Consider the following 27,229-nt stretch of genomic DNA (forward strand, 5'->3'; position numbering starts at 1 on the left):
GTTGTTTGTAAACGTTAGAATTGAGAGTTTGCAAAGGTCACTTACTTGATCTGAAAAGGTGAATATACTGGTTCCTGGGCAACTAGTCACTAGTTTGATTCCTACCAATGACCCTTCCCTATCTCCCACTCACTGCAAGCTCCTTTTCTGTAAATAGATACCCCCTTCCAAAATTAAAAGGAAAAAAAATCAAACTAGAAGTCAATTAGTGATTTTGATTGACATAAAATTAATCCTGATTTTAAAGGAGTGAGGACTGCTTGATAACTTGCCTCACTGGTGCAAAGGTTGTGAACCTCACATGCTACCAGATTTTAGATAGTGCTGGGGAGAAGTCACCAGTCATGGTACATATGCTTATCAATGACATAGAAAGATGTAGAAAGGAAGTTCTGGAAGATAAATTTAGGCTCTTAGGTAGGAAAATGAAATCCAGAACCTTCAGGATTACATTCTCAGAAATGCTCCCCATTCCACACACAGGTCCCCAAAGGCAGGCTGAGTTCCAGAGTTTCAATGCATGGATGTGACAATAGTGCAGGGAAGAGGGTTTAGATTTCTTAGGAACTGGGAAAGATTCTGGGGAAGGGGAGCCTATTCCAATGGGATGGGCTTAACCTTAACCAGAGTGGATCAGACTGTTGACACTAACCTTTAAAAAGAGATAGGGCAGCTTTTAAACTAGATGATGGGGGAAAGCTGACAGTCACACAGAAGAACATAGCTCAGAATGATGTATCTTTGAAGGATACTAATAAAACAGGGATGCAAGGGTATCCCAATAGAGAGGTTGCAATAAATGCAAAAGTAGCCGAAATGCCTTTAAGGTAAGGGCACACAGAGCAAAAAGCTTCCAAATTACTCCTATCAACTGATAAGCAGGTTGTTAATACAAACAAGCAACTTACTTTGAAATGCCTGTATACAAATACAAAGTCTAAAAAAATAAGATGGGGCAGTTAAAAGTGTATAACACTGAATGAAGATGTAGATACAATTGACATCTCAGAGACCTGGTAGAAGAAGGATAACTAAGGGGACACTGTGATACCAGGGTACAAATTATATCACAATGATAGGATGGATCAAATGGATAGAGGGTTGGCATTATACGTTAAAGAGGTCAAAGATTTCTAGATGAAACAAATGACTGCTTCATGGAGCAACTGGTACAGAAACTAACAAGAGGGGGAGCTATTTTAGATCCAATCCTTAGTAGAACACATGATTTGGTATGAGAGTTAATGGTTTTGGGGTCACTTGTCAATAGTAACTGGTAAGTGGAAGAAGGACACTAAGAAATCTACTGTGATATCATTTAACTTTCAAAAGAGAGACTAGGATAAAATGAGAAAAAAGTTTATGAAAATACTGAAAGAAGCAACTGCAAAGATCAAGACAGTAAGTTTTAAACCGGTGCGCCGGCGCAGATGTGCATGTGTTTGTCGGCCCGTGCCCAGGGACACAGCCATTTTATAACATACATGAGTATATGCATGCATGCTATAAAATAGCCTAATCGTGCACACATGTGCATGCAGTTTTAAGTGGATGCTTCTACTGCATAAGCTGGGGAATTTTAATAGCCACGCCACTGACGCCATTGGCCATTTTCCCAGTTCGTTCTCAGTTCGTCCAGTTAAGGTTTAGGACTTCCAAACCCCCCTAGTTTAATAGCCTCCCTTCCACCCTGCCAGTTCGGAACTTTAAAACTCTGCTGATCTGCCTATATTTTTTTTGTTTTACTACTTACACATCATCCATAGTAGAAGTAAAATTATGCGGTAGGGGACCCTGGTGCGCACCAGAATGCATAAGTTTTTATGTCTTTGATAAGCAAGACAAGGACAGAATTTGAAAAGAAGCTTGCTGTGGAAGCCAAACTCATAATAAAAACTTTTTTTTGGATACATTTGAAGCAAAAAGCCTGCAAGGGTGTCAGTTGGACCATTAGATGATTGAGGGGTAAAAGGTGCACTAAGGCAGGACAAGGCCATAGCAGAGAGATTAAAAGGTGAATTTTAAAAACCCAGCGCATGCCAAAACCAGGAGATATGCACACAAGTTGGGCTGGCGCATGCCGAAAGGATTTTAAAAGCCGCCCACGTACGCGCGTATCTCCTGCTACACACACAGATGAAAAGTTCAAAAAAGGGTTAGGGTGTGGATGTGGTCTGGGTGGGGCTTGCGCGTTCCTGGCTTTCACCTTGAAATTAGCACGTAAATACTTACATGCATAAGTGCACCGGGCTCCCCTGCCACGTAACTCTACTTCTGCTATGGATGACGTGCAAGTTATAAAATAAAGGATAAATAGTAGAGATGTGAATCGTGTGCCCGATCGTCTTAACGATCGGGTTCGGCTGGAGGGAGAAAAAAATCTGATCGCTGGAGATGTGAATCGGAATCGGTTCCGATTCACATCGTTAATTTTTTTTTAGTGAGGCCCAACCCTTTAAAATTGACCCCTTACCTTCCCACCCCCCCCCCCCCCCCGAACCCCCCAAAACGTTTTACGAGTACCTGGTGGTCCAGTGGGGGCGCGGGGATATACATGCGTATGTTATAAAATGGCCATGTCCCTGGGTGCGGGTCAATGAACGTGCGCACGTGTGGTGGCATGTCTGTTTAAAATTTACCATCTTGATATGCACGATTAAACTTATTCCATAAGCCCTTATATGTTACTTATATCTAAGGTACCACTTGTCCCACATATCTTGTACTTCCCTTCCACCCCTGCCCTCTCCCTGCCCACAGGTAAGCCTTACATGAAAATTGGTACTGTATTTTTTTTTTCTATTTTCGGGAAATCCTATAAATTCTATACACCATATTTCAGTGATTTTATGAGTTTCATTTTGGAACCACCTCCTGGTATGATATAAACTCCTTAATATATAGAGGGATTCCATTAGCGTCATATGGAACAAGCTCCTATCCTTCCTGCGTCAAGAACCTTGCCCAAAAAAATTCAAGCAGAACCTTAAAACGTCCCTTTTTAGACAAGCCTACTCTTAACTACCTACTTCTCCCCTCTGAACTCTGCCATTCTAACTTATGTGATATTCTACCGTTATTTAATTAATGGTATTTAATTTTTATGGTTCCCACATTTTATTTCTTTTGTAAAATGTTCAGTTCAAATTACAATTCGCCCTAGTTGTTTTTGCCCCCCTGTAGTTTATTTACCTCCCCTTTATTGTTCAACTTTATGCGTATTGTTCATTGTTCTCTGTAAAGCTTGTTTAGCTGCACTTTTTGTTCAATGTGAACCGGTGAGATGTTCCCAACGTTCATCGGTATATAAAAGCCTCTAAATAAATAAATATTATCATGGTAACTGATATTTTCCTCTCCATTTGCAATTTTGATGTCAGTAACCAGCTCATGAGATCCTTGTGCAGAAATGATAGTGTTGCATATACAACGTAATAAGATATTTGATTAACTGATGTCTTCATCAAGCCCCATGGCAGGAAAATGGACAATAAAATTTTTTTTCTCCCAGTGGATAAAGGAAAAGAGAGATGAAAATGATTTACCAGCAATTTTGCAGTCTCCCACGCTCACTGTCACATCATCCAGTGCCACAAGGCCACAGTCCCAGAAGCTTTTACACCAGCTCACAAATACAACCTGAAATTTATAAAGAAACATTTTCTATGGAGGAACATTTTAAGGAAATAATGTAAGCATTTCTAGGTACAGTAAGTACACCCTACTCAATTTTAGGCACCTTTTAGAATGAAGCGGGCATGTTTATAGTCTTTGATGTGTCTGTCTGTTCATATGCATCTATCATTTGCGCACACCATGAACAAATCTGATTCTGTTTCCGGCTGCAGACTTTGCTTGCCCCACTGACACAGTGCCAGGTCCAGCTGCCATCTCGGCATTGAGGTTCGGGGTTACTACCACATATTGCTGAAGTTAAGAAGGGGACGCGAGAGCTCCTTGCTGGCTTTGTGGGAGAATAGTAATGGCAGGAAGGACTAAAATGCACCCAAATTTGTGCTGCACAGTAGCATGCTCTGTCCCGACTAGTTCTTTTTTTTTTTTTTAACTTTATATTTATTTGAATTTCAAATCACATCAATCAAGAGACCTTGATATACAGAAAGCATAGTCTCATGCATGCCTTGATAGAAAAATGAAACATCAGCAAAAACAAAATCACATGCACTTGCTATTATTTAGCCCACAAAAGGGGGAGACAATTATAAAAGAAATATTAAATGCAAAAAAATCAGACAGAATTCAAAACTGGCCTCCAACATACCATGAGACATAAATCCAATACATTCCTATTTTGCAAGAAACTTTCTAGCTGTATCGGATCAAAATAATTTTTTCCCATCTAACTTCACTACACATTTACACAGGATTTTTAATAAAAAAAAACTGGCCCCCTTGAGCAATCACTCTTGACATTTTCAAAAGAAACAATTTCCTTTGTGTTTCCCTAACAACTTCTGGAAACACAGCAATCTTTTGACCCAAGAATGACAAATCCTTAAGATGAAAAAACAGTCACAAAATTAATTATCATAAAAGTGACTAACAATGTACTTTATACACATTCTTGCACTGCGACTGCTGTAGGGAATCAGTAAGGTGAAAGCTGTCAGATGGTATTTTAGCTTTATATAAAGCATTATCCGATGGCATCACTTTCTCCCGGTCAGGCAAGTAGAAAACCTTTGAAATAGAATAAATTCCTTAGGAATTTTTAAATACTCAAGAAAAAATGGGGTAGATATTAAAAAGTTGCGTCTGGGCGTACATGTGTGTGCGCTACCCCGCGCGCCACATGTGCACCCGATTTTATAACTTGCACGCGCAGGCGCGCGCAAGTTATAAAATCAGCGGTCGGTGGGCGCAAGGGGGTGCACAATTGTGCACCTTGTTCGCGCCAAGCCGTGCTGCCTTCCCCCATTCCCTCCCAGGCCACTCTGAAATCGGAGCAGCCTGTGAGGGAACTTCTCTTCCTCCTAACCTGACCTTCCCACCCCTTCCCCTAACCTTTCCCCCCCAGCCCTACTCTAACCCCTCCCCCCATAATTTGCTTTATCTTTTGCGCCTGTCTCTGGGGAGGCGCAAGTTGCGCGTGCCGGCCAACCGCCGGAGCGCGATCTCCGGCACAGCAGCAAATATGGCTGCTGTGCTGGGAGCCTGACCCCGCCCCCGCTCCAGACCGCCCCCTCCCCACTCCTTTCTGCAAGCCCCGGGACTTACATGCGTCCCGGGGCTTTACGCGTGTCGCCGGGCCTTTTTAAAATAGGCCTGGCGCGCGTAACCTTTTTTAAATCCGGCCCAATGTCTTTAACATCTCAAAAAGAGTAATTAAGGAGTACCTTCGGAAATTTAAAAAAATGAAAACGTGTTCTTTTACTATTACACTGGGATGGTAACTTTCAAAGCGGCGCACGGGCACACATGTGTACACGTTCATTGACCCGCGCCCAGGGATGCGGCTATTTTATAACATACGTGTGTGTATGCATGCATGCTATAAAATAGCCTGGCCGCGCGTACATGTGTGCTCAATTTTAATTGGGTGCACACAAATTCCACTTCTACCGCCAAAGTGGGAAGATTTTACAAGGGGTGCATGCCATCACCATTGCCACTAAAACCAGTTGATTCCCAGTTCATCCAGTTATACCCCCCTAGTTTAATAGCCTTCATTCCCCCATTAGCCCCGATCTTTAAAACCCCGCTGATCTGCCTAGCAGGGGACCTCCAGCTTGCATCAGTGTGAGAAAGTATTTATGCGCAAAATTCAGGTTAAAATCCAAGAACGCCCACGTTCCTCCCAAACCACGCCCACACCTCACCTCCTTTTGAAAACTTTTCATTTTTGCTAGCAGTGGCATTTACTCGCATATCCAGGCAGCTTTTAAAATCTGCTTGGTGCACGCTGGCCCAACATATTCACGCATCCCCTGACCGATGTGCACGTTCACCTTTAAGTTATGGCACAGCAGTTTGAAAACATTCAGTCCAAGCTATGTTTTGCAGAGGTCCAAAAAATGAAAAAAAAAAAAAAAAAAAGGAAACAAAACATTTTATACCCTGGAGACTGAAATCATGTAAAAGCAAAGGAAAAAGATGAGACCAGAGCGCTACCCAACCTTCATACTGAGGGGAACATTTGATGTAGATGACAACAAAATTCAATCCATCCCTATATATTACAGTCTACCTTCAATTAGACTGTCAGTCGCTGGTGGCAGAGACCTTTCAACTTGCATACACTGCCGCTACCTGCATAGTACTGTGCATTAATAATGCTTTATGAGCAACAATAAAAATGTACATGAGAAGTAAAAGACAAGAATGGACAGTATAAAGCAATAAGTCATGGAAAGCTGTGTATTATATCCCATTAAACTGTAGAAACAGCATTAAATCAAAAGGCTCCAGCCACAAAATACTGATGTGTTTGCTATTAAAGTGCATCACCTCCCGGAAATGCAAACTCAAAGCACGCTTACTGCAGAAGAAATCAGAGGAAAGACCAAACAAAACAGCAACAAAGAGAGTAAAGTCCAAACTGAAAGAGGGAGATCTGAAAACTGCACCGTGAGAAACTGGGAGACAGGGGCTTGAACGTACAACAAGATAAATACTAGACAAAGCTAGACCAAGCTTACAGGGTAAATCAGCACAAAATAATAAAGAGAGAATATACTGTATGACGCATGAAAGAGAGGGGGGGCTGAGCGGAGGTGTGAAGGACAAAATGAAAGAAAGAAGCACAATTATTATAAATCAAAGACAGAGATGCAGAACGGTTTGTGAAATTGTTTAAGATATTATATGAAAGAAGACTGAAACATCCATTCCAACTAGCCAGATGTCTGATAGCACGCCTTCTCAAATACAGTCCTTATTAGTTGATAGTGCATCTTTAATAATCAAATTCTACAATCCTCTGCATAGAAATAATTGTCTTAATGTATGCCAATCTTTCTTGACCAAATGAATATGTATTTCTGCTTCCATTTTGTATAACACTCAAGTTTATTTTCAGCATCCTTTGTTTGGCATCCCAACAAATCAGTGCAGAGCATCCTTTTCCTAGTTATTTCCAGGCATGGCACATAGTAACATAGTAAATGACGGCAGAAAAAAAAAACCACATTGGGGGGGAGGGCGTTCTTCTGTCGTGGACCGGGATGGCTGCTTAGTCTGGGAGCTCCCCATCGCCAGATCTTAAAACCGCCACAATATTCAGCTAACCCCTCGAAATTTGAGCACCGAACTTGCTGGCACAAGAGCTCAACATCAGGAAATGGCAGCAAGAAGGAAAACGACAGACTTAAAACAGTTTTCTTTTAGCAAGCTTGCTACTGACCTGCCGGGCAGCAGCAATGAACAGGCACAATTGCAGGGGGGGAAAAACTGGTGGAAAGGAGGCTGAGACCCGAGCGGCTAATACATTAAATGCCAGAGGGGCGGCTGACTTCCCGCCCCCGGCAGAGATGCGTGAATGGTTCTTAGAAATTCACGCAGTCGTTAAACAGCATAAATTAGATTTGTTATGTTGCGGGCGCTATTAGGTTCAGGGGGGGTTGGACGCGCGTTTTGGACGCGCTTTTACCCCTTACTGAATAAGGGGTAAAGCTAGCGCGTCCAAAACACGCGTCCAAATGCCCGATAGTAAATATTAGAAATTGGCGGAAAAGCCTCTTGAGGTATTTGAAGAATCTCCATAATATATTTCAGAGGAATTAATTTTTTGTGGGGAAAATTCAATACCCTTAGATTTAGATATCTTTGAGCATTTTCCATATTTTTAATCTTTTTTGAAGTAATAAGTTCACTCTGAATCAATTTTGTCTGAACATCTTGTACTGTGGTAACTTTTGAGTCCAATTCCTTTATTTTTAAACCATGTTGAATTAACACCGGTTCTATTTCTTGTATACTTTTTTGCGATTTCATGATTACTGAGGTAAGAGAAGATATTGATTTCTCTAATATCATCAAGGCACTCCATACTACTTCAAGCGTTATTTCTTGAGGTTTAATTAATTTAGTACCGAGGCTCATGCTTACCCTGCTCTCTCAACAAACCTCAGTGATCCTTTCAGATTCGCTTGCCATTCCCCTCACTTGAGTGGTAATCACAAGGCTCACTCCCAGAGTGGCCAAGTCCTCCATTTTTGCCTGCTCCTCCGATGTGTAAGTCTCTGGGTCCACAGCGTCTCTGCCAAGCGCATCCGCTTCCAAAACTCCAACTTCAGCCGCTGCCGCTAATCCCTCTACAGACACTTCCTGGCGTGAGGGCCAAGCCTGTATCGGGGCTTAGAGATGTTTGGGCGTCCAGGAGCGCCGAGGTATGTTCTCTACTCAGCGTCTCAGTGAACCTTTCTCCCGACATCGATGCATTTGTCGTTGCGAAGAAGCCCTCGATTGTTGGCTGAGAGGGCAAGGATAAAGCTGTTGCAGCGGATTCCAGACAAGTCCGTACCTTTCTCTTAGTATGAAGCATGAAATGACAAGGAAGAAAAATAAGAAACAGAGAGCCGTCTTAACACCGACCTCTCCTTGTGCGGCCATCTTGGATCCACACATTCAGCGCTTTCTGACCAGGGCTGAGAACTGAGCTGCCAAGGAAGGCCCAGATTATTAACATAACAGGCACAATATGCATAAATGTTCTTTTCTCCGGATCCCTAACAGGGAGTTTTGTAACAAGGAACTCATTTCCATAAATATCCTCTGGTGACTTGGGCAGCAAAGCACAGTCCCTCTGCCCAAACAAGCCCCCAGTTCAAGACTTGCTGAGGGCTGACCCAATCATATACTTAGAATCTTCCCATAATCATATACTTAGAATCTTCCCATAATAACACTGATACAGGATATCCAACAAGCCCAGTTAAACTCAAAACATTACACAACTGCCTGATGTTTTAATAATGTTATTTGGATGCATTCTCAATTTAGCATGTACATCACTATAAATCTTATACCCTTTCTATGCAGCACTGAATAGTATGGCGTGAAAGCTCTTCTCTGTGTCACAAACTGTGCAGAAATATCTTGAAATAAATCTCCAGTTGCAACTATACTCAATACACAAATACATGGGCCATAACCAGTCTTTGCCTCTCCTCATTACCTTTTTGCAATACAAAATTATTTTTTGTCCAAATTGAATTAAGCAGGAATCCACTCCTCCATAAAATTGACCTCAGCAGAAATCCATTCCTTCACACTCTCGAGCATGCCCAATCACCTGGACATTAGTTCATGACCCCCAATTTCTTGAACTATTCTTTCTTCCAATATTTGATCTTGTTTTTCCACTTTTTTAATTTGTTCTTGACCCTATGACTCTTCTGTTGTCATCTCCTGTGCTTGCGTTTTTTGTTCTCCAATAGTATGTTGCGAGAGCACCAATCTAATATCAACCAATGTTTAATTCCACTCTGTTAAATCTCTCATCTAATACTATGACTACTTTCACCAAAATCGCTTGAATGAGCTGTTCTTTTTCCAAATCAATCTCAGCTGCCACTTTTTCTCTCCAATCCAAGGTTTTCTCTCTGCAGGCGCACAGTTTTAGCAGACATTGGCTTACCAAATCTAACCACAAAATGTTCATACGTTTCCTGCCACAAATACCTGTTTCTTCCACAGTTCATTTTTAATATGCATCTCCGTTCAGGCAATTCCTCAGGCCATGTCTGCCTCTGACTGCAGTATCATGTGACTTCTTGCAACTTTTTTCAGATTTCTTTCATAAAACCAATCATTTCACCAATTTCGCTGGGGTGTATGTAATTTTATAGCTGTATTAAACCAGTCTGTATTTTCTCCATAAAGAACTTTGTGTACTGTAGTTAGAATTTTGTAATCTATTCTGTATTTTATTGGTAACCATTGAAGAGATATGAGTACTGGAGTAATATGATCACATTTACAAAGTTTCTGACTCATTTCTGGATTTTCTGGGCTTCTACTTGGCCAAACAGTGCCAGATATTTGAGCTTTATTTATTTATTTATTTGCGTGTTTTATACATCACTGTTCCAAAAGAAGATCACAATGGCTTACATTATCAGAATTTATATTCTTGGACAATCACATACTGTGGGTCAACATTTACATTCTAGATTAACACTATAGCAAATACGTAATCTAGTTCATATACATACATATTCTATGATATTGCAATGGCAACTATATAATCTAGTTCATATTCATATTTTTTTTTGTTTAGGTTGACACAGTAGTATACACCGATTTTGATTCTGCTAACATTGCACTTTACTTCAATTATTACTTGTTGTTTTTTCCACTGCTATTGTCTCTGGTATTGACATTGGAAATCGGCATAATGGTATTTTACATTAAATCATATGCATTTCTAAAGAGCCAAGTTTTTAGTTCTCGCTTGAAACTCTTTCTTCCTGTTATCTGATGTAAAGACTCTGGGAGAGAGTTCTACAACTTGGGGCTGACTATGGAAAAGATTTGGTCTCTTATTTGCATTAGGTGTGCGTTCTGAGTAGAAGATAGTGCTAGAAGTCCTTTGTTTTGTGATCTTAGGGCTCTTTGTGATGTGTATTGTTGAAGTGTCACTCCTAATAAGCATGGGTTAATGTTGTTGATGATATTGAAATTAGAGTTAATACTTTGTAGTGAATTCTGGACTGTACAGGAAGCCAGTGCAGTGCTATCAGCAAGAGTGATGTGTTTGGATTTCTTTGTCCCTAATAATAGTCTAGCAGAGGCATTTTGAAGTAGCTGTAGTGGTTTTAGTAGACCTGAGGGTAGGTCTAGTAGTAGGGAGTTGCAATAGTCCAAGTTTGAGAATATTAGTGTTTGTAGGACAGTGCAGAAGTCCTGTGTTGTTAGCAGTGGTTTTAGGCAATGTAGTATTCTCAGCTTGGAGTATCCTGTTTTGATTAATTTGCTAATGTGCTTTTTCATAGTTAAGATCTCATCTATCTGAATTCCAAGGTCTTGTACTTGTTCAGAAGGAGTAATATTAATAAATCCTAGGTCTAGGATTAGTGGTTTGATTATCGGGTTATCTCTCCTTAACCACACAAGTTCAGTTTCTTTGGGGTTTAGAGTTAGTTTCAGTTGAGAAAGTTTTTGTTGTATGGCCTTCATGTGTGTTGGCAGAGACGACGCAGGTTTTTCAACTGTTTTGTCGAAAGGGATGTAGAACTGTATGTCGTCCGCATATAGGAAGAAGATGATACCTAGATTTGCTAATAGTGTGCATATGGATAGCAAATAGATGTTGAATAGTGTGGCCGAAAGTGTTGACCCTTGGTGTCAGAAATTTGATTACCCAGCTTGACTTGGAATGTCCTATCTTTTAGGAAGGAAGAGAACCATTTGTTAACATTTCCATCTATTCTGGTGACATAGGAGGGAATGGTCAACTGTGCCAAATGATGCTGTTAGATCAAGTAGTAACAGGATAAATGATTCATTGTTGTCAAACCCTTGTAATACCGTGTCAGTTAAGGAAATGAATAGGGTTTCTGTTGAGCAATTTTTTCTGAATCCAAATTGGTTTGGGTGTAGTATATTGTTGTCTTCTAGATGGTTCTCTAATTGTGATAGCACTGCCTTTTCTAGGACTTTAGCGATGAAAGGCAGGTTGGATATTGGTCGGTAATTGTTCCAGTCATCGATTCTGCCAGTTTTAATTTTTAGGATTTGTGTAATCACAGCTTGTTTTGCCTTATCAGGGACTAATCCCTCAGATAGTGAGTGGTTTATTATGGTTGCAAATATTGGAGTTGTTACGTTTTTACTGTTTTCAGGGTACTTGTGGGGATAGGGTCCACTGGGTTGGTGGCAGGCTTCATTTTTGTGATAATTTGGTTTATTTCAAATTTAGATACTAGATCAAATGAGGTCCATTTTACCTGTCCAAGATTTTCAATAGGTTCTTCTGTTGTTAAGCAGGTGGGGAATTGTGATTTTAGAGTACTGATTTTGTTTAACAGCGAGGTGGTATATTTGTTGCATGAGTTTTTAGAAATCTTGTAGTTGTCTGAAGAGGAGAAGAATGGGTCCCTGATTAGGTTTTTTACTGTTTCAAAGAGTAGCTTGGAATTAAATATTACTCCATGAATCTATTTTGCATAGTATTCTTTTTTTGCTTTGTTGATTTGTTCACGGTAATTTGTTAAAAGGGATTTGTGTTTTATAGGGATTCCATGGATTGGTATTTCCTCCATTGCTTTTCAGATTTTCTCAGGGTATGTTTAGTGTGTCTTAGCTCTTCGTTATACCAAGGTTTCTTTTGTTTAGTTGTGTTGCCTTCATTTTGGAATGTTTTTTTCTGGATTGGGCATAGGGTATCCGCTATTTCATTGATAATTTTATCCCATGAGTCAAAAGATGCGGTGGCATTATCGTGCCCAAGCTCAGTTATTTTATTCTTTATTGTTTCTTTGAGTTTTTCCGGTTCAACCTTTTTTCTGTATGTGAAAGATTGATTATTATGTGAGTATGTTTGTTGTGTGTTGAGAAGAGTTACTTCTGATTTTATTAGCTGATGATCAGACCATGGTAATATATTGTGAGAGGATTGGTTTACACAGTTTTTGTGATTGGTGAAATTTAGGTCAAGAATGTGTCCTGCTTTATGAATAGGATTGGTTACAAATTGAGACCAACCCATGGCTTCCATGGTGTCTAGGAAGATTTCACATGCTGTGGATTTAGGTGTGCTGTCTACATGTAAGTTAAAGTCCCCTACGTTTAGAGTTATTTATTTGTATTTAACAGTTTTTTATACCGACCTTCATAGTAAATAACTATATCGGATCGGTTTACAATTTAACAAGGGAATAACTGGAGTAACAATTCAAGTAAACGAAAGATAACAATAGGAAGGAATAAGTCAAAGTTACAATCAACAGGGAGAGAGAACTTGGAAGCTTACAACAAGCTGGAAAGAAGAAAGGCCGGTAATAAATAAGTAGTGTTACCATAGAGCGTACGAATTAAAAGCTTAAAACGGTGCTTTAACCTGAAAGTCTCAGAGTCTGTGAGGTTGAGGGCTGAGAAATTAGGATGAAAGAGCATACTTTCATCCTGAGTTAGAAGGGAAGGATTTGACCCTAGAGGTACAGGAGGACTGCTGGAAAGCCTGATGAGATATGCATACTAAATTTGTCTGGGCCACACTTGTGCTATAAGGATTAGGTGGGTCAGTCCTGAAGGACTTTCTGCACTCTTTTGGCTGTTAGGGCTATCAGTGGAAAAATGTACACGAGGCTTTGACCCCACTCAATTAGAAAAGTGTCCTGTGCTAGTCTGTGATTGCTTGGTAGAATGGAGTAAAATTTACTTAGTTTTGCGTTGTGCTGCGATGCAAACAGGACTACTGCCGGTAGACCCCAAAAGTTGAACACTTGGTTTGCTGCTGATTGCTGTACAGGTGAAAATACTCATGAGGTCAAAATACTCTGCTGAGGCGATCTGCTAGAATGTTGGAGATGCCTGCTACATAAGTTCCCTGAAGAACTGCTTTAAGTCATTCTGCCCAGTTCCAGACCTTCAGTGCTTCCTGACAGATAGACCACAGTCCCATTCTCCCCCTCCCCTTGGCTTGTTGACACAGAGCATGGCGACCTGATTGTCTGTTTGAATTAGAATGCTCCTCCCTCAGAGGAGATGCGTGAATGTGGTGAGAGCATGCTATATTGCTCTTAATTCCAAGAAATTGATTTGAAAAAAAGACTTTGACGAGGACACCAGATTCCCTGGGTGTGGAAGGATCCCCACATAGGCTCCCCAACCTGTAGCGGAAGCATTCGCGGTGAGGATGAGATAACATCTTGATACAGCAGGTTGATTCTGGTGTTGGAATCTCTTTACAGAATATTTCAATTAGAGGCGAACAGTCTTTTTGGAGTGCTCCAGGTGGGCTATACATCAAACCAATATTTAGCAGTGGTGATTTTAGTATTGCAGCTTCATTGGGTGGGTTAATCTCAACTTTGTATGGTTTAAGTTTGAGGGATTTTTCACATATTATTATAAGACACCCACCTTTTTGCTTGTGTCTGGAGAAGTGAAAAATATCATAGTTGGGATGATCTGTTTGGTTTAGGAGGACATTATCCCTGTCATTCAACCATGTTTCTGTGATGCAAAAAATAGTGGGATTTAGATCCTCTATTAGGTCATTTATCAGTGGGATTTTATTTGCTAGTGATTGCACATTTAGTAATAGGAGAGTAAACGTAAGGCAGGAAGAAACTGCTGGTTTTATGGAACATCAATTGTCTTAAAAGAGTTTATTTGTTCAGGGCACATGAACAATTATTTAGCATGACAAGAAAGAAGACATTTGGAGTATGTAGGAAGTGGCGCCACCATATTCAATGCACTAATGTCCTCCTATCTTCCTCTGACCGAGTCCATCAGGAATTAGTCATCCCCATACTCAGATGGCATTTATTTTCCATGCAAAGGCATCCAGTCTTAATATATTTACCCCTGCGGTGAGCAACTGTATCTTTTGGGGCCTCCTCTTTTCATGTAGGTCCCATTATTTTCTTAAAGAGGAACAATGTCAACTTTCTTGACATTGGAAAATCATGGGTACCATGCTATGCAGTTTTTTGTTTTGTCTGCATCATGTTCTGTTGGAATGGAATGTGAAAAAAGTGGCAAGAAAGAGACCTACAAAGGTGCCATTCTGGAGAAATTTTCTTCCATTTCTAAATAAATTGTGCCACATTCTGTTGAATGAATCCAAATATTTGACAAGGAGGAGCAGTAGGATGAAGGAGGACAATTTAGAAGTGCTTGTTCTACCTATTTTTTATTTGATTTATATTCTACTTTTCATGCATTTCAAAGTGGATTACAATCAGCTAGAATTTAGCTGGATAATATGGGGTATTCTGGGGGCAGATAGGAGGAACAGAATTAGCTGCATAAGTTAACTGGCTAACTCTGATATTTGAAATTAGCTGGTTACCTTCTGTGGTTAACTCTAGTTGGTTATACATAACCAACTAACTTTAAGACAGCTGGGTATATTCAGTGGCACGACTGCACCCACTATATATATATACCCTGTTAGTTAGCCATGTGTATAACCAACTAACTAGCACAGCCCCACAGCAGCTGAATATGGACCTCCAGATCTTTAAAAATAGTTAAAAAACATATGGCCGGATTTTTAATGGCCCGTGCACGTAAAACACAGGGGTTATGTGCGTGGCTGGGCCTTATGTGCACCATGCGCATTTTAAAAGGGGCCCGGCTGCATGCGTAACCCCTGTTATGTGCACAAGAGCCGGGCCTCGACAGAGGGGCAGTCTGGGGGGTGGGGCTAGAGGCGCCCGGTACAGCAGCCATTTGCTGCTGTGCCGACGCACGCAACTTGCTACAGCTCCTTTACAAGAGCAAAAAGAAAGTTAAACAGATGGGGGTGGGGGGGGGGGGGAGACATAGGATAGGGATTGGGGGCGGGTAAGGTAGGGTAGGGGAAAGGGAAGGGAGGTTAGGGTAGGAGGGTAGGGAAGTTCCCTCCCAGTCCACTCCTTAATTGGAACGGACTGGGAGGGAACTGGGGAAGCCTCAGGAAAAGGTGATACCCACGCTGTGTGACCTTGAAGGCCAAATTTTTCATATCAGAAATACCATTTAAAAGATTCCACTGACCCTCCAGAATAACTATTTACCACCATGGCACCTTTTCCAGTCTCTAAATGGGAGAATCAAGCTCAAAGTGACTTGTTAACACAGCTCTGTGCAGTATCTGGCTCTTGATAAAATTCCTGAGTGTGCCACAGACTTTTAGACTCCTCGACATAATTCCTTACCCCCGACACGTAGAATATGCAATGGATCTCCGGCACCTGGCATGCAACAGTTGCAAGTGGCACTAGGAGCTGTTCTGGCTGACTCATACTTTTCTGTGGGCTGTGCATTTTTCAGCTGCATATTTGTGGTTCCTTGGTTTTGTATTTTAACTGGCATTTTAAGTGTTCATCCCTAACCAGAGACATTTTATATGTATGCTTCCATTGTTCTATTTCATCAGACATGTCTATTATGTTTCTAACACTATTGTTAAACAAAACTGTGTACATTTGCTATGTCTCACTAGCACAATAGCTACATTTAAACTTTTAGTAAATATATGAATCAGATGCCCCACAACTAATGGCCTGACTTATGAAAACATTTTACCCGTTCTTTGTCTATGAGGAGAAAAGCTTAGTAAGCCAGGCCCTAAATGTACAGTATAAAACTATAGCCTGTGCTTTACTAAGGTCCCCAAACTGTTTTTACAGGGTGGAAAACATAACTGCTCTTATTAGAGGGGTAATTTTGTAACTGCATGTGTTGATGTAAAGTCTGCAGTTATTTTTTACCCATACGCTTTACCCGAATTTTCAGAGAAAGTTTGCGCATACATTCTCTTTAAAAATGATCCCACCCGGGGAGCTTGCCTGAGGAGAGACGCCCCAGGAAGGAGTGAGGGCAGACGGGACTGTTGCTGGTGAGCGGGAAAACTTGTCTCCCGCCCCCATTTGACGTCATCAAGAACTGACGGCTGCAGTGCCGATTTAAAAGAGCTGCACAGCCAAAGCCGCGCGCCGGGGGACATTTTTGGAAAGGAAGACGGCTGTGTTTTTTCGATGGGGAGAAAAAGAAAGATAAAAGTTTTAACATCAACTCCTGTGGTTAAAGAACTGAAAGGCCCAATGGACACCCATATCGTTCGGAGGGTGAGCCAGGAAACCAGGGAGGTTGCCCTTTTCATCGGGGGCAACTGCCAGTCCTGCCCAGGATCAGAAATCCATTAATAGTCCTGGAAGTGAAGGGGTAAGTGTTCCAAGTATCCCCTAACCTAAGAGAGGAGTCAACACCTAAAGAGGAGGAAAAGAAGTCTCTAGAGGTGGCTTTAACAGATAAGAGAGTGGAGGAGTGTGAAATGTTCAAGCCTGAGAACATCTCTCTAGTAGACATATGGAAAGCTACTACAAAGATGGAGAGGAGGTTATCCCAATCCATAACCCAATCCACAATATTTTCCAGTGAGATAAATGGGAAAATGGAGGACTATGGTAAAAGAATAGATCAAGTTGAAGCCTCAAGTGCAGTTTTGGGCACACAGATTATATCCTTACAGGCAACTGGGACTACTTTCATAAAAGATACCTTGATAATATATAAAAATTTGGAAGATTTGGAAAATAATATGCGTAGCAAAAACTTACGCTTTTTGAATTTTCCATTTACAAGGTTACTGTCAGAACAGGAATTGTTTAGAAAATATATAAAAGAGATATTATGTATATCTAATGATCTATTAATTTCAAAGATGTATTATATATCTAAATTGAGGAGGGAATGTATAGTACCTGAAGGTGGAATAGATATATTAAATAATACAAGCCCAGATTTAACATCTTTTCTGGAGGCCTCAACAGATGATATTCCTGCAAGAGCCACTCTAATAGTGGCTTTTGGATTGGAGCAGGATAAAAATCTTGTCTTACAAAAATATTTCAAAAATAAGTTTCTTGTTTTGTGGTAAAATAGTCCAGGTTTTCCCAGATGTGTCGAGGAATACACAGTTAAGAAGGAAACAATTCTTTACGATAAGGCAAAGAGTGTGGCCCTTGGGGCCACACTCTTCCTCAAGTTTCCTTATAAGTGTCGTCTTATACTTCAAAAAAACAAATTTGTTTTTCTCGATTCTTCTCATCTAGAGGTATTCCTTTCAGATAAAGGTGGATGAGGGATTTGTAATAGTAATTGGATTTACTAAACTCTATTCATCTTGCCCTCAACATCACAAAAACTGAAATTATGCTAGTCACGCCACCAAATCACCCCATTACGCCTCCCCTCCCATCTCCCCAACCCTCCTCATTACAGCTCTCCCAACAAGCCAGAGACCTAGGGGTCATCCTCGACAATCACTTTAATCTGAAGAAGTTCATCAGCAATACCCTAAAAGATGGTTTCTTCAAACTCAAAACCCTCAAAAAATTGAAACCTCTTCTACACCCCCCTGACTTTCGCACCGTACTTCAAGCAACGATCCTTTCCAAACTTGATTACTGTAACTCCCTTCTCCTGGGGTTACCTAAAAACGTCACTCAACCCCTACAAATTCTCCAAAACACTGCCGCTCAAATTCTAACCAATACATGCAGAAATGAGCACATAACACCTGTACTCATGAACCTTCACTGGCTCCCCATTACATCACGCATCCAGTACAAATCCCTCTCTCTCATTCATAAAGCCCTTTACAATCCTGAAATGTACTGGCTTAATGGCTCCCTTAAATTCCACCATGCCAAGAAACCCTCAAGACACCAATACCATGCTACCATGCAAACCCTTTCGCACAAAACCACTAAACTGGCTTCCACCAGAGCACGTCTTCTCTCAGTATCTGGGCCAAACCTCTGGAACACAATGCCAGTAGATTTATGCCAAGAGGTCTGCCATAAAACATTCAAACGAAAACTCAAAACATGGCTCTTCACTAAGGCATACTCATAGTGTTCATCACCAAAGTATACCCATAGTGCTTCTCAACACTATCCTTGTTGCTGCCTGTATTCTCTCCCCTCCCCCTCAACCTTTTTTTTCTCCTTTCCCTTCCTCCCAGCCTACCCACAGTCCCTTGTAATTCTCCTCCCCTCCTCTTTCCTCCTTTTCCTCAATGCACCACTTTCCCATGTCCCTACCCCCGATAGATCCTTCAGTTCTAAATTCATGGTCTCACATATAATGTCTATTTCTCACAGTCGCAATTATCTTGTAAATTCACCTATTATGTCATTATTTATATATCCACACAATTGTATATCTTGTAAATAAATCCTTGCAACCTATGCAATTTTGCCTTCCCCTCCACTTCCCCCCTCCCCCTTCCCTCCTCCTCCCAATCTTTCCTTCTTGCTACTGCTCCCAAACATTTCTCCTAATGTTATCTCTGTTTACCTATAATTACTATTTAAGTTTCTATATTAAGTCTCGTTGTTAATTTGACGTTTTAATCACTGTTTTCTTATAAGTTCTATGTAAAGCCTTTGTTTGCTGATTTTGAAGTTTTACTGTAAACCGATCTGATGTTCCTTACGAAGTTCGGTATATAAAAGCCACAAATAAATAAATAAATAAATTTATAAGACTGATCAATAAGAGTATTAGTCTCTGATTATTCATATAGGATTATGAATGTTTCCTTTATATATATTTTCTTTGTTAGTAACAGGCTCCCCCAATTAATGTGGACTTAATGACTGGAATAACATTTTTTTTTCTTTTTCTATTTAATTTAATATATGAAATATTGTGTTATATTATCCAAGTTACTTGTTTCTTTTTCATTGTAAAATGTTTGAGAAATTTAATAAAGTATAAATTAAAAAAAAAAATTATCCCACCCAAACTACCCATGCAGAATTACATCTGCTAATCTGTGTGCAGACTTTGTGTGTGCACATGGGGGGGGGGAGGAGGGTGAATACTTACATACTTTTGAAAATGCAAAAGGCTGCATGCAATTCCAAACCCTGCTCCAACCCTGCCTCTTCACCCTGCAGGTAAAATTATGCACATATTGCCCCTATTCTATTTATTTATTATGTTTAATGTGCATATTTTTCCCACATATTGGGTGAGTAGTTTAAAAAAAGCTCTTTTACAAAGATAAAGCACTGTTTTGTCCATAGAAATGGCTTTGATAATTACCCTCCCTGTGCCTATATACGGCTCGATCCAGTAAGGCCGCGGTAAAAACAGTGCGGTAGTGTCAGGCGCACCCTTCCTCCCCGCACGCACAGTTCTCTTCACTAACTCCCCGATACTCTCCTCTAATCGCATGCAAATGCATGCCGCGGCTTTAAAGCGGTAGGGAAGGGTTATGGCCGCGTAACCCATTTTACTGTATAGGCGCTTAATACAGCGCCTATACAGTAACCTGGGTGCGCTGGTACCTGTCATTTCAAATGACATTTGAAATGACAGGTACCAGGAAGTGTAAAAATCAAAATTTGTAAATACCTGTCGGAGGGCCGCGTGGGTCCAGGCGGCCGGCGGGATCCGGGGGGCCGGTGGTCGCGTGTTAAATCTAGGCCGCGGGCGGGTGGGCGCGGCGGCAGCGGCGGCGGGGGGACACGCGTTAGTTCGAGACGGCCGGCGGGCGGCGGGTGGTCGCGTGTTAAATCTAGGCCGGGTCCGCACAGGCGCACATTCATTCATTCACTGCCGGTGGGGGCTGCCGGAGAGGCAACCCCCACCGGCAGTGAATGAATTCATTCATCCAGGCGGAGGAGCCGGCTGCTTTCGCCACCGGCTCCTCCGCCTGGATGAATGAATGCGCGCCTGTGCGACCCCTGCGTTTCGGCGCTGAGCTGAGCGCCGAAACGCAGGGGTCGCACAGGCGCGCATTCATTCATCCAGGCGGAGGAGCCGGTGGCGAAAGCAGCCGGCTCCTCCGCCTGGATGAATGAATTCATTCACTGCCGGTGGGGGTTGCCTCTCCGGCAGCCCCCACCGGCAGTGAATGAATGAATGCGCGCCTGTTCAGCGATACAGTCGTGCAATTGGGTAGGGTAGGCGGCAGCGGGGTCCGGGGGTGGCAGCGAGATCCGGGGAGCCAGCAGCGGCAGCATGATCGATCGCGCAGGCAGGTAGGTGGCAAAGTAAAGATGGCCGCCTGCACGGGAAAATCGTGCAATTGGCCGCTGAAGACGTGACGTCACACCCCGTGACGCCAAACGTCGTGACGTCACGTCTTCAGCGGCCAATTGCACGATTTTCCCGTGCAGGCGGCCATCTTTACTTTGCCACCTACCTGCCTGCGCGATCGATCATGCTGCCGCTGCTGGCTCCCCGGATCTCGCTGCCACCCCCGGACCCCGCTGCTGCCTACCCGCCGCTCCCAGATCCTGCTGCCGCTGCCCCCCCGGACCCCGCTGCTGCCTACCCGCCGCTCCCGGATCCTGCTGCCGCCCCCCCCCCCCCCCCCCCCCCCGCTGCCGACCCGCCCGTGCGATTTTGGCGCTCATCCAGGCAGGGGAGGGAGGGAGGAAGGGAGAAGGGACTACCGGATGCCGCTGATGGCTGCCCGCCGCCCACCGGCCGCCTGGACCCACGGCCCTCCGACAGGTATTTAAAATTGTTTTATTTTTTTATATAACACACAGGTTTTTTGTTTTTTACACTTTTTACACTTACCATAGCAGGCCCGAGCCTTGCTACTTTTTCGTTTGTTTTTTTTTGCCCTGGTCCCGTCCGGTCTCCTGCAGCCCCGTCCGGTCCGGACGGGGCTGCAGGAGACCGGACGGGACCAGGGCCGGTAAGCAATGTTTTTACCCTACACTACACTACACTAACTCCTACTAGGGGGAGGCGGTAAACAAGCAGGTTAAGGCCGAGGCAGAACAGCGGGTTAGGGAGGAGATAATATCAGCGCCCGTTACAGTATCGCAGGGGAATAGATAATTCCTTCATTATACAGCTTTTTCGTTCATTTACATGCCGGGTGCGGAAAGGGTTATGCGTCTGTTTTCAGAAGCGATATGGACGCGTGAAACTGGAGACTGTATCGCTGAACTGCCTTGCGCGCCCGAATTGTGCACTACGAGCACGTTACAGACGGGCAATCCTCGAGCGGACGATACTGGATCGAGCTGTTAGTCAGTAAGTTTTAGAATGGATTTCTGCTACCCTGTATCTTTATAAAATAACTCTAAAAAAGAGCACGTTTAGGACCTATAAATCAACTTTAAGTGAAAAAACAAAAGGCTCCTAAAATTTATTTCATAGCACAGCTCAAAAACCAAATATTTGTTGAATATATCAAAAATTTTTGTAAACGCCGCCATCAGCAAGCCTGTCGACGTGTTCAATCTCTTGGACATGAACTGTCCGGTCTGTACATCATTTGCGGCTAGGCGGCTGTATATAGTTGTACCGAGGCAATATGATTTTCTCAAGTATTTTGATATAGTGTCATCCGACTCGCACGGCGGCACCCGCCTGTCACATTGGAATTGTGTTTCTGCGTCTGTCCCAAAACTCCAGTCAAGGATCTAAAGTTACAATTTAACTATGCGGCTGAGAGCCTCAAGGCTGTTTAAAAGAATCCCCTAACTGTGCGATTCAATTGACCTAATGTAATCGACCCGACAGCGGCCGGTGTTTCGCTGCGGAGCTGCAGCTTCACGAGGGGTAATTGTCTGCTTGTAGTGAACCAATGGTCTCAGGAAAACATCTTGAAGAAGCAGTTTATAAAATAAACCATATTAAACACAGGGGAACCCACTCCTACCTGCCCAATTTCTGATAAAAGCAACACCACCCCCCTCTCCAGACAGTAACCCAACCCCCCGCCTATCTGTCTGATCTTTGGAAAAAAAAATATTGCTGCAATCCCCCTCCCTGATTTCCATCTCGCCCTCACAAACTAAAAATAAATTGGCCCCTGAATGGCCCTAATGCTGGGGTGGGCAATTCTAGTCCTTGAGGGCTATGACCTGTTGGGTTTCCAGGATATCCCTAATGAATATGCACGAGACATATTTGCATATAATAAAGCCAGTGTGCATGCAAATCTATCTCCTACATATTCATTAGGGATATCCTGAAAACCTGACTGGCTCCGTTGTACTTGAGGACTGGAATTATCTACCCCTGCCCTAGTGTCAGAGCAACACTGGACACCAAGCCAGTAGGAGGTAAGCCTGTGTCCTCCTGCCGGCTCAGCATTTGAAGTACTGCAGAGGATTCTAGGGGGAGGGAGGGAGGGAGATCAACAGCATGGGAGGGTGAACTTTAAATGAGATGACTTAACTGGCTAGTGCTGATTTTTAGCACTACTCAGCTAAGTTTAGACGCTTAATTCTAAACATCCTAAATACAGGTAGTTATATTTGGCCACTAAAATCTAAGCTCATTTTCAGTCACAAACCTAGGCATCTAAGTTTGACTGAAAATGAGCTTAATTTGGTTGGCTAAGTCAGGTGTTCAGCTGCTGCCAGGATAAAAATCAATCCCATTGTAACACATAAGATAACTGCAGAAAAAGACCAACAGGCCCACCGAGCCTACCCATTTATTCCTGTCTATTTTGTCCAGGATACAGATACGGTTTCTGATTTTTTTGTTTAGAAACAAAAAACCCTAATAAAATATCTCCAATAAGGTGTTGCGATTCTTCTCGCGGCTAGGGCCGCGAGCAGCCTCTCACCTCTTCTCCATCCTTCCTCCGCGGCCCGGAGGCTGCTGTCATCCTACCTCGCAGCAGGTTAGCTGCCGCCGCCGTGCCCGCGCGGTCTGGAAACTGCTGATGCCATCTCTGTGCGGCTCAGAGCCGCTGTCATTTAGCCTTGCAGCCAGGAGCACACCATTTCCGTCTCCACACGGCCTGCAGGCCGTCATCAGTCTCCTTGCTGTGCGGTGGTAGGGAGCTGCCGTTGTGCTTCATGCGGCCTGGAGGCAGCCGACATCAGTGTCCTCCTCCGTGGCATGGTGCCGCCTCCAGCCTCCTTTTTGCAGCCTGGAAGCCGCCGCTGCCGCTGGGACCTGGGTGTGTAGCCTAGTGCCGCTCCTGCTCTACTTTGTGGCATGACACCACTCTCCAGGGTCCTGCCCTAGATGTGAGGCCGCATCTCTCTCTGGTTCTTAAAGGGCCCGCGGTGGGAGTAGTCCCGCAGCCCCTCCTGATGATGTCATCCTGGTCAGCCCTATACAAAGGGTCCTTTGTCAGTTCTTGGATGCCTTTGCAAGGAGTCAGTCCTCTCCTGGACTTCTCTACGTTGCCAGCTTCTTCAAGGCATTCAGTTCTCTGTTGGGAATTCCCCCGTTTTCTTCTGTGTTCCTGGTCTCTCATCGGATCCTGTGTTTCCGTCTGGTCAGTTCCTGAAGTCATTGCCTTGATGTTTCTGATGTTCCAGATGTCCTGTTCTCCAGACGTTTTGATGTCCATATGTCTCGTCTCCCGGCGCCTCCTTGTTGCTCTTGACTGAGTGCCTTGGAGGTTCGAAGGCCAGATTTCCTGATGTCCTAAGAAAACTAAAAAGTCACGGGATAGGAGTCGATGTCCTTTCGTGGATTACAAACTCGTTAAAAGACAGGAAACAGAGCGTAGAATTAAGTGGTCAATTTTCTCAGTGGTAAACAGTGGAGTGCCTCAAAGATCTGTACTTGGACTGGTGCTTTTCAGTATATTTATAAATGATCTGGAAAGGAATATGAGTGAGGTTATCAAATTTGCGGATGATACAAAATTATTCAGAGTAGTTAAATCACAAGCGGATTGTGATACATTACAGGAGGACCTTACAAGACTGGAAGATTGGGCATCCAAATGGCAGATGAAATTTAATGTGGACACGTGCAAGGTGTTGCATATAGGGAAAAATAACCCATGCTGTAGTTACACGATGTTAGGTTCCATATTAGGAGCTACCACCCAGGAAAAAGATCTAGGCATCATAGTGGATAATACTTTAAAATTATCGGCTCAGTGTGCTGCAGCAGTCAAAAATGCAAACAGAATGTTAGGAATTATTAGGAAGGGAATGGTTAATAAAACAGAAAATGTCATAATGCCTCTGGATCACTCTCTGGTGAGACCATACCTTGAATACTGTGTACAATTCTGGTCACCGCATCTCAAAAAAGATATAGTTGCGATGGAGAAGGTACAGAGAAGGGCAACCAAAATGATAAAGGGGATGGAACAGTTCCCCTTTGAGGAAAGGCTGAAGAGGTTAGGGCTGTTCAGCTTGGAGAAGAGACGGCTGAGGGGGGATATGATAGAGGTCTTTAAGATCATGAGAGGTCTTGAACGAGTAGATGTGAATCGGTTATTTAAACTTTCGGATAATAGGAGAACTCGGGGGCAATTTTATGAAGTTAGCAAGTAGCACATTTAAGACTAATCGGAGAAAATTATTTTTCACTCAATGCACAATAAAGCTCTGGAATTTGTTGCCAGAGGATGTGCTTAGTGCAGTTAGTGTAGCTGGGTTCAAAAAAGGTTTGGATAAGTTCTTGGAGGAGAAGTCCATTAACGGCTATTAATCAAATTTACTTAGGGAATAGCCATGGCTATTAATTGCATCAGTAGCATGGGATCTTCTTAGTGTTTGGGTAATTGCCAGGTTCTTGTGGCCTGGTTTGGCCTCTGTTGGAAACAGGATGCTGAGCTTGATGGACTCTTGGTCTGACCCAGCATGGCAATTTCTTATGTTCTTATGTTCTTAAAGGCTGCGTCCTGCCGGGCTTGCACATCCCGGCGAAAATATCTGGAAAAAGTGTCTAACGAGGATCACATTGCAGCTCAACAAATGTCGATGGGAGACAACAATTTCACTTCCACTGATGACACTGTCTGAGCCCTAGTGGAATGAGCCCTGACCTGACTAGGTAACAGCTTCCCAGCATCAATGTATGCAGCCGTGACTACCTCCTTAATCCAGCAAGCTACTGTAGCCCACGAGGCCACCTCTCCCTGCCTAATACCACCGTGAAGGACAAACAGACAAGCCATCTTCTTAAAGGCTTAGTAACTTCCAGATACCTGATAATATGTATCTTGACATCTAAGGGTCGCAACAGTTGATACTCCTCTACATCTTTCTCTCTGTCCAGAGATGGCAGGGAAATGGACTGATTCAAGTGAAGCTCAGTAACCACCTTCGGTAAAAAAGAAGGAACAGTACGCAGCTGTACCGTCCCTGGAGTTATCTGGAGGAATGGCTCCCAGCAAAACAAGGCCTGCAGCTCGTAAACCCTATGCGCAGAACAAATTGCCACAAGAAACACCATTTTCAAGGTCAGTAACCACAAGTTGAGGTTGCGCATCAGTCTAAACATAGGGCCCACTAAGAAATCCAATACCAAATTAAGACTCCATAAGGGCACTGGCAACCACAAAGGAGGATGAAGATGTTTCACTCCATTTAGGAAATGGGCCACATCAGGATGAGCCAACAGGGAATCACCATTCACCTGACCCCTGAATCAGGCGAGAGCCACTACTTGTACCTTTAAGGAATTGAGGGCCAAGCCTTTATTCAAGCCATCCTGCAAAAATTCCAAAATGAGCAGGATCTTGCCTGAACAAGGAAGAATACCTTGATCCTCACACCAGGCCTCAAACACTCGCCACACCCGCACATAGGCCAATGAAGTGAAGAACTGTCTAGCTCTCAGCAAGGTGGAAATCACTGCCGCAGAGTATCCACATTTCAGCAAGCAAGCCCTTTCAAGGGCTATACCATAAGACAAAATCAAATCGAATCTTCATGAAGAATAGTTCTCTGCTGCAACAGATTCCTGTGTGTTGGAAGTCGAAGGGGCAAGTTCACCAGGAGACTCCGCAGATCTGCATACCATTGTCTTCTGGGCCAATCTGGAGCAACCAAGAGCACCATCCCTCTGTGGCGCTTGATCCTTCGGAACAATCTGCTCAACATGAGCCATGGAGAAAAAGCATACAGAAACATGTCTTTCGACTACTCCTGCACCAGGGCATCGATCCTTCTGCCACTACTCCTGCACCAGGACTTCGGATCTCTTCTGCGACTGAAGAATCGCGTAACTTTTGCATTGCGAGACGTTGCCAGCAGGTCTAGGAACAATAGACCCCGCGATACAGAATCAGCTGAAACGCCTCATCTGATAATGCCCATTCTCCTGGATCCAGACTTTCCCTGCTGAGGAAGTCTGCTCTTACATTGTCTTTTCCTGCTATGTGTGAGGCTGAGATCATCTGGAGATGCACTTCGGCCCATTCCATAAGCTGATCTATTTCCTGCGACACTTGTTGACTCTTGGTTCCTCCCTGCCGATTGATGAAAGCCACAGTCGTTGCATTGTCCGACATTATCCAGACCGATTGACCTTCCAGCCTGTCACTGAACTGCAAACATGCCAACCAGACCACCTGGCTTCCAGCCAATTGAAGTTCCAGAGAGACTCTTCTGCATTCCAGTGCCCTTGTGCTGTCAGTTCCTGACAGTGAGCTCCCCAATCATGGAGGCTCACATCTGTTGTCAGTACTAGCCAGTCCGGTGGTGCCAGGGATACTACCTTTTTTAGATGATCCACCTGTAGCCACCATTGCAGTTGGGAGGAAGGTGGAGCCAAAGGGGTAGATTTTCAGACGAGCGCGAACAGCCTACTTTTGTTTGCGCTCCAGGTGCAAACAAAAGCACGCTGGATTTTAGTAGAT

At 43.1% G+C, this 27,229-nt stretch overlaps 1 protein-coding gene across 4 annotated transcripts in view; it reads right to left on the minus strand.

Moving 5' to 3' along the window:
* The window catches only part of MAMDC2 (MAM domain containing 2), a 222,367-nt gene that overhangs the window by 39,110 nt on the left and 156,028 nt on the right, over positions 1 to 27,229 (minus strand). For all 4 annotated transcript variants that reach the window (XM_029612686.1, XM_029612695.1, XM_029612678.1 and 1 more), the window contains exon 11: positions 3,546 to 3,639. In XM_029612686.1, the coding sequence (XP_029468546.1) occupies positions 3,546 to 3,639 (94 nt within the window). The remainder of the gene's footprint in view (positions 1 to 3,545; positions 3,640 to 27,229) is intronic.

The sequence above is a fragment of the Rhinatrema bivittatum genome, chromosome 1, assembly GCF_901001135.1.
Source record: "Rhinatrema bivittatum chromosome 1, aRhiBiv1.1, whole genome shotgun sequence".
Lineage (NCBI taxonomy): Eukaryota > Metazoa > Chordata > Amphibia > Gymnophiona > Rhinatrematidae > Rhinatrema > Rhinatrema bivittatum.